This window comes from Ziziphus jujuba, chromosome 11 (genome assembly GCF_031755915.1).
Source record: "Ziziphus jujuba cultivar Dongzao chromosome 11, ASM3175591v1".
Classification (NCBI taxonomy): domain Eukaryota; kingdom Viridiplantae; phylum Streptophyta; class Magnoliopsida; order Rosales; family Rhamnaceae; genus Ziziphus; species Ziziphus jujuba.
In genome coordinates this window covers 11,981,830-11,995,832 of record NC_083389.1, presented here as the reverse complement: position 1 = coordinate 11,995,832, position 14,003 = coordinate 11,981,830, and the positions used below count along the sequence as shown (strand labels likewise).

General features: G+C 33.0%; 1 protein-coding gene across 11 annotated transcripts; it reads left to right on the top strand.

The window, feature by feature from the left end:
• Positions 1-8,854: 8,854 nt before the first annotated feature.
• Positions 8,855-13,371, top strand: LOC107432441 (beta-glucosidase 18). Of its 11 annotated transcripts, none has more exons than XM_060812530.1 (12): positions 8,857-9,148; positions 9,240-9,306; positions 9,449-9,507; positions 9,655-9,686; positions 9,799-9,873; positions 9,980-10,067; positions 10,155-10,407; positions 10,708-10,823; positions 11,344-11,596; positions 11,746-11,848; positions 12,032-12,140; positions 13,056-13,371. In XM_060812530.1, exons 3-12 carry the CDS (start codon positions 9,470-9,472, stop codon positions 13,351-13,353), a joined length of 1,365 nt encoding a protein of 454 aa, XP_060668513.1. In that variant the 5' UTR covers positions 8,857-9,148; positions 9,240-9,306; positions 9,449-9,469; the 3' UTR covers positions 13,354-13,371. The 11 variants fall into 11 exon arrangements, 8 of the variants coding, with proteins under 8 accessions (XP_060668511.1, XP_060668513.1, XP_048321905.2 ...); XM_048465948.2 differs by having other exon boundaries at positions 9,611-9,686; positions 13,119-13,371; XM_060812527.1 differs by having other exon boundaries at positions 9,611-9,686.
• Positions 13,372-14,003: the final 632 nt, after the last annotated feature.

The following is a 14,003-nucleotide window of genomic DNA, read 5'->3' as shown; positions in this document are numbered from 1 at the left end:
AAAAAAAAATTTGGTTTTTGAATTATCATCTCTCTCCCTCACTAGTTGACTGGAAAACTAGAGAAAATCAAAGATTTTTTAACATTGCATAGTCGTGTGGTAAAGATCAGGTGCACCGAAAATTTGAGGAAAGCTTCGGTGGTGCTGTGTCCAGAAGCTTTGCAATCCGTTGTATCCTGGGAGACTACTATCAGAAAACAACCACACCGGTGGGACGGGAATAGCCTTAAGGACATTGTGGTACCACATAGGCCTCAGACCATTTTTCATCAAGCAGATCAAAGCTAAGGACATACATGTTCTCAATTTATTTTTTTATTTATCTATATTATTATTTGTAATTTTATTCCACTTATATTCATATATTATTCCTATAATATTTTTCTACAAACTTAAGACTATACCCGTTTAATATATGTTTATCTATGTGGAAATGTGATGAGATGTATTTTTTTTTGTATGGATTGATATATTTCGTTTGAAAAAAAAAATATATATGTATATATATATATATATACATATTTTTTTTTAATTGGTGTAAGTTGTTATGTTTTTAGTGTTTCGGGTGGAAAGAAAGGGAAAAAAAATAAAAAATTTAATTTCATGTTCACCTGTGTGTACGATTTAGCCATGGGCATTAGTTTATTTTGTTTGTCATTTTGTATATTAAAAATATATATAGATATATTTATATTTATTTTTCATAAATTTTACATGCCTAAGTTGGGATCTAATTTTTTTTTTTTTTTGTACCGGGTTTGTATAAAAGTTGTTTCTTACGGGTTTGAAACTTTTTGGGCAATTCTTGATTATTGTTTAAAATTAAATTTTTTTTTCCAAATTGAATTACCCATGAATTTTTAAGCTTTTTGGTGATTTTCTGGCAATTTTTCGGTGCGGGAATAGTGTACAAATGAAGAAAAATGGTGAACCGGGTTGAAAACTCCATTTACCAGTGAAACGGGATCGAAAAAAGCCGGCTGGAGGTTGAAGATGGGTCTGAAAACGGGTTAATGGGTCGGAAAAACAGTTTGGATAGGTTGCTGGATCAGTGGACTTGAATTTTAAATTCTGAAGGATCTGGCCCAGTTCCAAAGCCCAGCCCGTGGTTAGAACAGGTTACTATTCAACCCAAGCACAAGCCCAGTCCAGACCTAGGCCCAATGAAATCGGCCCAATTGGACATGCCACGTGTCGGCCTTTGGCTAATGCCACATGTCGACCTGTTACATGTGACATGTGTCATGTACGAAGCAAGTCATGTGTCGTGCTAAGGATGATCCACGTGTCGACCTGTAGCAGGGGGACACGTGGCCGTCGAAGAGGGAAACACGTGTCAGTCTCCAGTGTGACACGTGGCAGTCTCACATGGTAACACGTGGGTTGTGAACAGTGATATATGAACAGTAATGCATGAACGGTGACACGTGAACAGTAATTTGTGGGTGTATACAGTAATTTTTGTGATGTATACAGAAACCCTAAAAATCACTTTTTTGTGTATTTTCTTTTTGAAAATTGGTTTAAATTAGTTTGTCGAGATAGAAATAACAACTAATTGATTTCTGTTTTTTGTGATTATACAGAAATGGCTAGTGGAGATGTGTCTATTGCATAAATGCCTTCTCAGACTCTTATTTTCAAGTGCCTCCACCTGCAGGTCATGCAGAAAGACCGTAGAAGTTCGATAGGGCTAATTTTAATAGGTGGCAGCAGAAAATGCTGTTTTACTTGACTACACTGGACCTTGCGAGGTTTCTAACTGAGGACACACCACCAAGTGATGATAAGAGTGATAAAAAAACTCTGATAGGGGTGGATGCGTGGAAGAATTCCAATTACTTATGTCAAAATTATATCCTGAATGGCTTATTTGATGCCTTGTACAGAGTGTACTATGGCTCGAATTCAGGAAAAGAGCTATGAAAAACTTTGGACCAAAAGTACAAGACTGAGAATACTGAATCCAGAAGGTTTGTTGTAGGCCGTTTCTTAGCCTACATGATGGTAGATACCAAGCCCTTAATGAGTCAAGTACATGAACTACAAGTGCTCATCCAAGAACTTCTTACTAAAGGATAGTCATTAATGAAGCCTTTCAAGTTGCTGCAATGATTGAGAAGCTGCTTCCTAGTTAGGGAGACTTCAGAAATTATCTCAAGCACAATAGAAAGGAAATGGACATGGAGGATTTTATTGGAAAGCTATGAATTGAAGATGATAATAGGAGGTCTGATAGAAGATCCATGAAGGCCGAAATGAAGGCAAATATTTCGGAGCATGGAAGTAGCTCCAAGAACAAGAAGAAACCTGGAAAGAATTCCAAGGTGGGGCCAAAAGGAGGCATCTCCAACAAGGCCAAGTTCCAAGGGAAATGTTTCAATTGTGACAAGATGCGTCACAGAGCGGCGGATTGTAGACTACTGAAGAGAAAGAGGAACATAGAGACAACGATGATGGAGCACATCACAAGAGAGGTTGATGAGATTGACCTAAGCGTTGTTGTCTCTGAGGTGAACCTAGTGGGTTCTAAGCCAAGAGAGTGGTAAATAGATACAAGTACAACCCACCACGTGTGTGCAGACAAAAACATGTTCACCTCCTTCAAACCAAAGGCAAATGGGGAGAAGTTGTTCATGGGGAACTCTGCATATTCAGAATTTCAAGGGGAGGGCAAGATTATCCTGAAGATGACCTCAGGAAGGATCTGACTCTGACGAATATACTGAATGTTCCAGATATTCGTAAAAATTTGGTGTCTGGATCGGTGCTAAGCAAACATGGTTTTCGCTTAGTGCTTGAGTTAGACAAGGTTGTCTTGTCCAAGTGTGGGATGTTTATGGGAAAACGCTATGTAGTCAATGGTATGTTCAAATTGAATGTAATGACTGTAATGCCAAAGAATATTAATAATAAAGCTAGTACTTCTTCCGTTTACTTGCTTGAGTCTTCCATTTTGTGGCATGGTAGACTAGGTCATGTTAGTCATAATTCTCTGTAGAGGTTAATTAACTTGAATCATATTTCCACGTTTGATATTGATACCAAACATAAGTGTGAAACTTGTGTAGAGGCAAAATTAACGAGATTATCATATCAAACAATTGAAAGAAATAATGAACCTTTGGATTTAATACATAGTGATGTATGTGATTTAAAGTTTGCACCTACTAGAGGTGGTAATAAGTATTTTATCACCTTTAATGATGATAGCACGAAATATTACTATGTGTACTTGCTAAGAGAAAGGATGAGGCTATAGAGAAATTTATTCTCTATAAAACGGAAGTTAAAAATCAACTCACCTGAAAAATTAAAGTTATCAAAAGTGATCGTGGTGGAGAGTATGTGACTCCATTTGGAGAATATTGTACTCAACATGGTACAATACATGAAGTTACTCCACCATACTCGTCGCAATCAAATGGTATAGCTGAACGAAAAAATAGAACTTTAAAAGAAATGATGAATGCCATGCTGATAAGTTCTAGAGTACCTCAGAACTTGTGAGGGGAAGCCGTTTTGTCGGCAAACAACCTTTTAAATAAGGTGCCCCGAAATGACCAAGTAAAGACACCCTATGAATTATGGAAAGGAAGACAACCTTCCTATAATTACTTAGGAGTGTAAGGGTGTCTAGCTAAAGTTGTTGTACCCACTCCGAAGAGAGTGAAGATAGGTCCTAAAACAGTTGATTGTATTTTCATAGGATATGCACAAAATGGTAGTGCATATTAGTTTCTCGTGTATAAATTAGAAATTCCTGATATACATAAGAATATAATAATGGAATCGAGAAATGCATCATTTTTCGAACATATTTTTCCGTATAAAGTGGAAGAAGGGCCGAGTTCGTCGAAACGAGCTTATGATACTATCAATGAAGATAATCATATAGTGATGATGAACAAGAAACTAATGTTAAGACTGAGGTTACACGTAGCAAGAGAGTAAGAACAAAAAAATCCTACGGTCTGCATTTTCTTACGTATATGCTAGAAAGAGAACCTCAAAGCTTCCAAGAGGTTACAAATTCTTCTGAAGGGAATTTATGGAAAGAAGCTGTGAAAAGTGAGATAGATTCTATTTTGTAGAATCACACTTAGAGTTAGTAGATCTTCCTCCAGGTTGTAAACCTTTAGGTTACAAATGGATTTTTAAAAGGAACATGAAAGAAGATGGAACTATAAACAAATACAAGACAAGGCTTGTAATTAATGGATACAAGCAAGAAGAAAGCCTTGATTATTTTGACATTTATTCTCCAGTGACGAGGATAAATTCCATAGGGATGGTACTAGCGATCGCTGCATTGCAGGATCTAGAAGTACATTAAATGGATGTGAAAATAGCCTTTCTTAATGGAGATCTGGATGAAGAGATCTACATGGAGCAACCAGAGGGTTTCTCTGGTCCAGGACAAGAAAAGAAAGTCTGTAGATTGGAGAAGTCCTTGTATGGACTTAAACAAGCTCCGAAGCAATGGCATCAAACATTTGATAATGTCATACTAAGTGATGGATTTAAAATAAATGAATTTGACAAATGTATCTACGTAAAAGATACAGAAAATGGATATGTCATTCTTTGTCTGTATATAGATGACATACTCATAGTAGGTTGTGACGACAAGATGGTTCAAACTGCGAAAGCAATGTTGAAATCCAAATTTGATATGAAAGATATGGGGCTTGCTCATGTGATTTTAGGGATAAAAATCACAAGGACTTTGAATGGAATCATTTTTAGTCAAACGCATTATGTGGATAAAATATTGGATAAGTTTAGTAAAGATGATACTAATATAGCCAAAACACCCATAGATGTGAGTTTACACTTATCCAAAAATAATGGGGAGAGTGTATCTTAAGTGGAATACGCAAGGGTATTAGAAATCTGATGTACTTAATGAATTGTACAAGACCAGACTTAGCATACTCTCTAAGTAGACTAAGTAGATACACGAGTAATCCGAATGATAATCATTGGAAAGGAATCGTTAAAGTATAAGATACTTACGATATACTCATAAATATGGACTGCACTATATGAGATATCCAGTTGAATTAGAAGGATACAATGATGCTAACTGGATATCGGATATCAAGGATTCAAAATCTACTAGTAGCTATATATTTACATTAGCGGGTGCAGCTGTGACGTGGAAGTCCTCGAAACAAATAGTATTAGCTCTATCCACGATGGAATCTGAGTTCATCGCATTAGACAAATGTGGTGAAGAGGCCGAATGGCTACACCAATTTTTGGAGGACATTCCGATGTAGCCTAAACATGCGCTAGCAATAAGTATACATTGCGATTGGTAAGGCACAGAATGTGATGTATAATGGAAAGTCTAGACATATTCACCATAGACACAACTCTATTAGATAACTAATCTCAACTGGAGTTATCTTGATAGACTATGTAAAGTCGAAAGATAACGTTGCGAATCCGTTAACCAAAAGGTTAAATGAAGAATTAGTTGAGAAATTATCGAGGGGAATGGGATTGAAGCCCGTGAGTAAAGTCGACACGATGGAAATCCAACCTAATTGACTGGAGATTCCAAGATCTAGGTTCAATGGGACAACGCAATTGTAAAGACTGGTATGGTTCACTGTGGGGGTTAATCCTCTGTCATTTCCTATGATGAAACAATGATAGAAAGAGGTTAAGCATAAAGTATGCTTTTAGTGATTCCTATAAGTGTGTGTATAGTAATCTTTGCATAGTAATGCTGATTACATTGGAAAAAGGAATCACCTATGTGAGAGAGAAGAGTGGCTGCTTCAAAGGAGAATTGTTGAGGACGTAATTCTTTAGAAACTCTCGCAGAACCAGGGAGGTGTTTAAGGCCAAAATGAACACAACAATGAGAACTGAAGTGTACCAGGAAGGAATCTGTGTGAACTATGTTCTCATTTACACAAACGATGAAATGGTTCAAAGATATCGCATCTACCATTAGTCAGTAAAGAAGATATAGTCTCACTAGGGAAGGTTCAAAGAGTAACATTTACCTATCCTATGCAGGTTCTAACTACAAAGCTTTACCACTAGAGTCTTACATAGTCCAAGTAGTCAAATCATTCATGTAGGGGATTGTACGGTTTTAAACGTTTTTGTTGGTTTGAATGATTTTGCCATAAGTTGCTTTAGATGGCCTTAAATGGCATTCATGGGCTTTAATTTGTTTTTTCCGCTTTTTGGAATTTGAAATGATTGTTTTTGTGTAAGGAAAAAGGAAGGAAATAATGGGATTATTTTTTAGCTCTTGAATCACTCTCTCACCCACACAAGATTTACTAGAAAAAACTAAGAAAATCAATTTTGAAGATTGCATAGTAGAGTAGTGTGGTAAAGATCAGGTGTACAGATAGTTCGAAAGAAAGCTTCAGTGGTGCTATGACCGAAAGCTTCGAGAATCCGTTGTATCCTGGGAGACGACCATCGGAAAACGCCTGCACTGGTGGGATGAGAATAGTCTTAAGGACATTGTGGTACCACACAAGCCTCAGAAAATTTGTCCAACCAGCAGATTACTAAACTAAAGGAGATACAGGTTCTTAATAATTTGTTTTATTTATTTCTTGTATTTGTTTAATTCTTATTCCACATATATATATATATATACATATATTTATACATTGTTTCCAACATATGTTTCAAAGAATTTGGAGATGGAGTGAAATACTGGCTGACCATCAAGGAGCCAAATCTTCTAGCAGATTTTTCCTACTTAACTGGACAGTTCCCACCATTGCACTGTTCGCAGCCTTTTGGAAATTGTTTCTATTGGAAATTTTGATGTAGAGCCTCTCATTGCCTTGCACAACTTGATAATGGCACATGCCAAGGCCTTGACATTTACCATAAGCACTTTAACATTAACTAATTTAGTGAGAACTATATGTAATCCGTGATGTTAGTGATCAATGAAAATGAAACTTTTTGTTATTAATAATTGAATGATATTCAAAGTCACCAATGACAGACAAATAGTACTTTTACTTTTATTCTCTCTGTTTTTATTATTAAGTGATGATGATTGTGTTTGAATGGAGGAATTAATGAATTTGAAGGGAAAACAAGGTGGGTTAATTGGACTTGTTGTAAACGCATTTATGTACGAACCATTTAAAGATGATGAAGAAGTCAATCGAGAAGCTCTTAAAAAGAGCCTTGGCTTGATGAGTTCTTATAGTTTTTGTTCCTTAATTCTCTCTTCCCTGCCTTTAATTTCTTCTTAAATTCTATTTATCTTGGTTTATTTCTGCTTTATTTTCAGACATGAAGAAGATAATTAACCATCTCAAGAAACGATATAACAACATGCCCATCTTTGTTACCGAAATTTGTAAATAAATGGCACAACTATTTGTGTGTGCTTTCATAAAAATGTTCATGGGAAATTTTTTTTTTCACTATTTTATTTCTCAGACGGTGTTGATATTGTTAGAAAATGCAAAGAAAGTTACACATCAATAAAGAACTCAAAGAGAATCCATCGTAGAAACCAAGTGGACCTCTTTGTAAGTTGATTTTGGGTTGGAATGGGCTAGACACTCTCTACAAGTAGTCCTGAGTTGGAGACTTCATGGTGAGTCCACCATACAGTGGCGAAGTTAGCTTATAAGAAAGCAATGTGGGTCTCAAGTGTTTTATATTTTTTATCAATAAAAAAAAAATCACATCGATATAATTCAATAAGATAATTCTAATTTTAATCATTTCTTTTTTTTTTTTTAGTAAGTATTTCTTAGAGGTGGGTAAAATCCAATCCAACCCGTTTAACCCATTCAATCCAATCCATTTTTAATGGTTTAGATTGGATTTTTATATCAATTGGATTGGATTGGATTCAAAATATTATAAATTATATGGATTGGATTGGTTATAGATTGGAAATATAAATCCAATCTAATCCAATCCAAATAATATATTATATAATTAAAAAATTATATATTTTTTTATTTTTTTCATTTTTATATATAAATTTTAATATTTTTATTCATTTTTATATATTAATTTTAACCTTTTTTTCCATTTTTATATATTAATTTTTAATATATATATTTTTTTTACATCCCCAAATCCCAAATCGATTCTTGAGTGAATGAATTTTGATGAATGTGTATTATTTTACATTATTTATTCTAATAATTTTAATTTGATTTTATAAGAGTGAGATGATGACATTAATGCTTGCTACGTGATAAGTGCATGATGTGTATCATTTGCTACATTTTCTTCTTTATTTTCCATTGTAGATTATGTTGTATTATTCTAATTATATTTTATGTTTGGATAATTATAATTTATTATTTATATTTTATATTTGGAAAATTTTTTATTTGTATTATATATTTATAAATTAATAAGTTTCAAACCGATCAACCAATCCAAACCAAACTGATAATAAATAGTTTGGTTTGGTTTAGATTTAACATTTTAATGGTTTGGTTTGGATTGCATATTAGAAAAACCAATAAATATGGATTGAATTGTATTTCGATCTAAAACCGAATCAATCCAATTCATGTCCATCTCTAGTATTTCTAACTGGGATAATAAGAAAGTCAAGTGATTCAAGTGTCACATCGATATAATTCAATAAAATAATTCTAATTTTAAAATTTTTTTTTTTTAGGGTAAGTTTTCTAATTGGGATAATAAAGAAATCAAGTGATTCAAGTGTCACATCGATATAATTCAATAAAATAATTCTAATTTTTTTTGGGGGGTAAGTATTCTAACTGGTAAAATAAGAAAAGTGATTCAAGTGTCACATCCATATAATTCAATAAAATAATTCTAATTTTAATGATTTTTTTTTTTTTTTGTAAGTATTCTAAGTGGGATAATAAGAAAATCAAGCGATTCAAGTATCACATCGATATAATTCAATAAAATTCTAATTCTGATGATTGTTGGGATAATAAGAAAGACAAGTGATTCAAGTGTTTACACAAAAACGGAAGTAATGAGATGTCAGCTCTGTTTCTTTCCCTTCTATCTTCTCTTTTTCTTCTACTCCGTTGACTCTTCTTTAGCTCAAATTTCCATTAATGAAGATGAGCAGCAAATCCAAAGATCTCAATTCCCAGAAGGCTTTTTCTTTGGAACCAGCACTTCTTCATATCAGGCACTTCTTCTTCTTCTTCTTCTTCTTGAAATATTTATTATTCTTTATTCTCTGTTTTCTGAGATTCTCTTTTTGTACACGATATTTGCAGATTGAAGGTGCATATCTCGAAGATGGTAAGGGTCTTAGCAATTGGGATGTTTTCACTCACATTCCAGGTACAGAAAATATATATCTCTTCAACTTTAGGTTGTTGCATATATATAATTAACATTTATGAAATATCAACTCCCATAAAGTAAAATTATATATATATATATATTAATATTATCTAATCATCTGAATTATCAAGTACTTTAGGAAAGATAAGAAACAACGAAAATGGAGATGTTGCAGATGATCATTACCATCGCTACATGGTAATTGAATTTCACTTTTGCTTTTGTTTTACCTGTATTTACTCCCAACATAAACGGTTGACAGCCAACTAATAAAGTAGTGTTTTTTTTTTTAAACATATAGGAAGACATTGAAATAATGCATTCTCTTGGGGTAAATGCATATAGGTTCTCAATTTCATGGGCAAGAATTCTTCCTAGTAAGTCTCTTTTAAATATTTATCTCTGCTGTTTCCCACAAAAAACATAAAATAAAATAGAGTAATTTTTTTATTTAATTAATTTACCTGTCAACATTTTAATTGTCAATAGAAGGGAGGTTTGGCAAAGTTAACCCAAAAGGGATCGAGTTTTATAACAAAATCATTGACAACCTGTTGCTCAAAGGTATATCTTTTCTTGTCCTAATATTCAGAACCAGAGAAAGGCTACTTATTAGGTTAACAATAACAATGATAATAATTCTGAAAATATTAATGTGTGCATATTGCAGGAATTGAGCCATTCGTGGCACTTTACCACCAGGATATGCCACAAATACTAGAGGAAAGCTATGGGGGTTGGCTAAATCATTTAATACAGTTAATAATCCCTTGTCTATTTGGGTTGGTGGATCCAATTAATATTTCTTTTTATAAATATCTGAAGGCAATTAATATTTCTTCTAGGGAAGATTTTCTATATCTTGCCACTATATGTTTCAACGAATTTGGAGACAGAGTAAAGCATTGGATTACCCTCAACGAGCCAAACCACGTTGCAGAGTTTACCTACTTACGTGGAGAGTTACCCCCGGCACGCTGTTCGCCGCCTTTTGGAAATTGTTCGGCTGGGAATTCCGATGTAGAGCCTCTCGTCGCGATGCACAACATGTTGATGGCACATGCAAAGGTTGCTGATATGTACCATAGGCACTTTAAGGTAAGTTACAGTAAGAATCAAATTTACTTTTTTTTCTTTGTTTGTGAAAATTATGTGTCACTAATTTGTGATATACTCATTAATTGATGATATTGACACGATAGACTTTTTTTATATGAATAACATTTCTTTATATGCTTTTATGACTTTTGTTGCCTTACGTATCACAAAGATAAAAATAACTATATTTCCTCACCAATATGGGCAAATAGTACTTTGATTGTTTCATTATATATGCTATTGCTAGGATGATGAAGGATGAGTTTCATTGAGGAATTAACGAATTTAAAATTGATGTAGACGACACAAGGTGGGCTTATTGGAATTATTGCATTTGCATTTATGTATGAACCACTTAGATATGAAGAAGTGGACAGAGAAGCTGTTAATAGAGCCTTGGCCTTCAATATTGCCTGGTACGTTATTTACATATTTCTATTTAAAATTAGTTTTATGATTTTGAGTAACTTATAAACCTTTTTTTTTTTTTTTTTTTTTGGGTTTTAGAGTTAATTAGAAACATATGAAGAGAAATATTATTTTCACATGTAAAATATGTCTTCAATAGAGAAAATTACATCACTATCTCACCGACAAAGACAACCTCCACCAAAACTAATTATTGATATGTCTTAAAAAAGTCTTCTTGTTAAGAGGCTCCGGCTTTTGCAGCCACCAAACGTCTCTGTGAACCCACTTGCACATGTACACCTTGTGGATTAGATTTTTTTTTTTTTTTTTTTTTTGGCATGTTCGATATGACATGTGGTTATGATATCACCTTAAAATCCTTATATGATTAATTTATGCATGATAATTAAACTATACATTTGTCATGGAAAATTAAACAGTACATTTTCAATTTCAAGTTCATCAACAAGATTAATTTTGGTTAAAAAGCTTATTATATATTCTAATGGAAAATTAAACTAACAGGATGTTAGATCCTCTAGTATATGGAAAATACCCAGCTGAAATGCATGAATGCCTTGGTTTGGAATTGCCAAGGTTTTCCAATAGTGACAAGGAGCTTATAAGAGGCAGTTTGGACTTCATTGGCATAAATCACTATTCAACTCTATATGTTAAGGACTGCATCTACTCTGCTTGCTCAATGGGCGGTGACCGCCCGGTTCGAGGTTTCCTTAGTACCATTACAGAAAGAGATGGTGTTCCAATTGGTAAACCGGTATGATTTATCGAATTCACCTAATTAACTATAAAAAAAAATAATTATAGTTAATTAAAAGTAGTCACACAGTCTTGCCCTGAAGTTGGTCATCTAATTCTTTTAATTTCTTATCGTATATACTTTGGGAGCATATGTGTTGTTTTCAGACTGCTATGCCAAGGTTCTTTGTTGTTCCAAGAGGCATGAAGAAGATCATCGAGTATCTTAAGCAACGATATGATAACATGCCCATCTTTGTTACCGAAAATGGTCAGCAATTAAAAGGCCACAGCTATTTGTTTTGTGTACTTTTTCATCTCCAAGTTTTTTCTTTTTTCTTTTTTTTCTTTTTTTCTTTTTTTTATATATGATATTCTGCACAAGTGAACATTCAACATTATATTATCTACCATTTAGAAAAGAAATTTATTTTTGATCAACTTTTTTTTTCAGGGTATTCACCAAAAATACAGCATGACGAACATGTAGAAGACTTGCTACAAGATGTAGATCGCATCAAATTCCATAAAGCTTACCTTGCTGCTTTAGCAAGTGCTATAAGGTAATAATTTAAAATCCAAGGAACATATAGCTATATAATTTATTTTGTGAATGATCATAAATAGAATCTACTTATCAAATAAAAATTTAAATGATTATTATTAAAGGTTTAATTTTAAAATAAAAAATTAATAGAATTAAATGTTTTAATTAAAATTTACAACATAAATTTATAATATTTAAAATTAAAAAAAATTACTTTCCAGCCCACATTTCTCATTCATAAAGGATTAACTTAAGCAAACACTTCCAAATTGAGACTTTTCTTAGAATAAAGAATTAAGCAAACACTTCCAAATAGAGACTTTTCTTAGAATTCCAGATTTCTTCATGTAAACATGAATCAAGCCCTTATACAATTATAATCGAAACCAAGTTTCTTTATGGTAAGTAAATTTGCGTATATGTGCATGATTAATGACAGAGATGGGGCAAATGTGAGAGGATATTTCATATGGTCATTAATGGATAACTTCGAATGGGCAAGTGGATACAGTGTCAGATTTGGGCTCTACTACATTGATCGAATTACCAATTCCCTTCAAAGAATTCCAAAGTTTTCTGCAACATGGTTTGTTTCTTTCCTCGCCATAAATCATACACAAAACTCTACCACTAAACGTTCTGTTAAACCCTTAAAACCAAACATGATTCATTCTACAGTGGAAGCTGCTAAAATAGCAGCAAATATGTAATTACCATCCTATTAATTTATTGGATCTCTTTTTCTATAAAAGCTTTTAACTATTGGTAGTCGGTTTATCAAAGCATTCTACAGAGTTGTTGGTTTTTTTTTTTTTTTTTTTTTTTTTTTTTGCGTGTGTGTGTGTGTGTGTGTGTGTGTGTGTGTATGTGTGTGCGTGTGTGTAGACTCGAGAGCTTTGAATGCCTTTTTTTCCTTTTGTGTAAATTCTAGAGGGGTTCGAATGCATTCAAGATGTTCGAGAAAATCATTGAGATTACTCTTTTTGGACTGTAGACCTTGGCCCAGTCTCATTTTCAGCTCTACAGGAGTGATTTTGGATTTATTCTTTTGGACTGTAGCCGTGCCCCAGTCTCATTTTCAGCTCTACAAGAGCGATTTTGGATCTAGTCAAAAACAACAACCAACGCAATGCAATTATTACATTTTACCACACGCAAAAAAAAAAAAAAAAAAAAAAAAAAGCAATGTAATTATTACCTGTAAATTGTGTGGAAGGGACAACTCATGACTCATAAATCGCCCAAAAGGACAAATTTACAATAAAATAATAACATTCTTTTATTATTATTATTATTTTTTTCTCTCTTTTGGCTTCGCATTCGGCAACTATGATGGTAAAACCATTTTTTTTTTTTCCTTTCTAAAATGATTATCCCATCCCATATCTCTTTCTACTCTTCCTCTCTTCTCAAATTTCTTTTTCGGTGAATCTCTACTCGAATCTCTTTCATCCAAAAAGAGTTATCATATCAAATATTTTCCCTTTTATTTACAAAAACCCAAAATTAGTTTCCATTTTTCTAAGGGTATATTTCATAAGCATCCTATGAGATTTGCACTGATTATAATATTTTATTTTATTTTTTGGAAACAGCATTAGTTAAAATTTACTTTTTTGAATTTTGACAGTCGTATTTTACGAGATTGTTTTAGGAGTGTATATTAAATAATTAGGGAGGAAAATGATAACTTTTAAAAACAGGAAAGAATGTTGATGATATATTTGAAATTTGATGGATGAAATTGTACTTAAGTTAAATTTTAAGAAAAGTGAATGAAATTAACCATTCTTTAAAAAATTAATATGACAATAATAATAATAATTAAATTGAAACTCAAAGCAATACATATGTTCGAAAATTTGTCTAATAAAAAATG

Coding starts and splice junctions, on each gene's coding strand:
- LOC107432441 (XM_060812527.1), top strand. CDS start 8,927: ATGATTGTTGGGATAATAAGAAAGACAAGTGATTCAAGTGTTTACACA. Junction 9,508..9,610: donor ATCATTACCATCGCTACATG/GTAATTGAATTT, acceptor TTAAACATATAG/GAAGACATTGAAATAATGCA. Junction 10,068..10,154: donor TGGCTAAATCATTTAATACA/GTTAATAATCCC, acceptor TATTTCTTCTAG/GGAAGATTTTCTATATCTTG.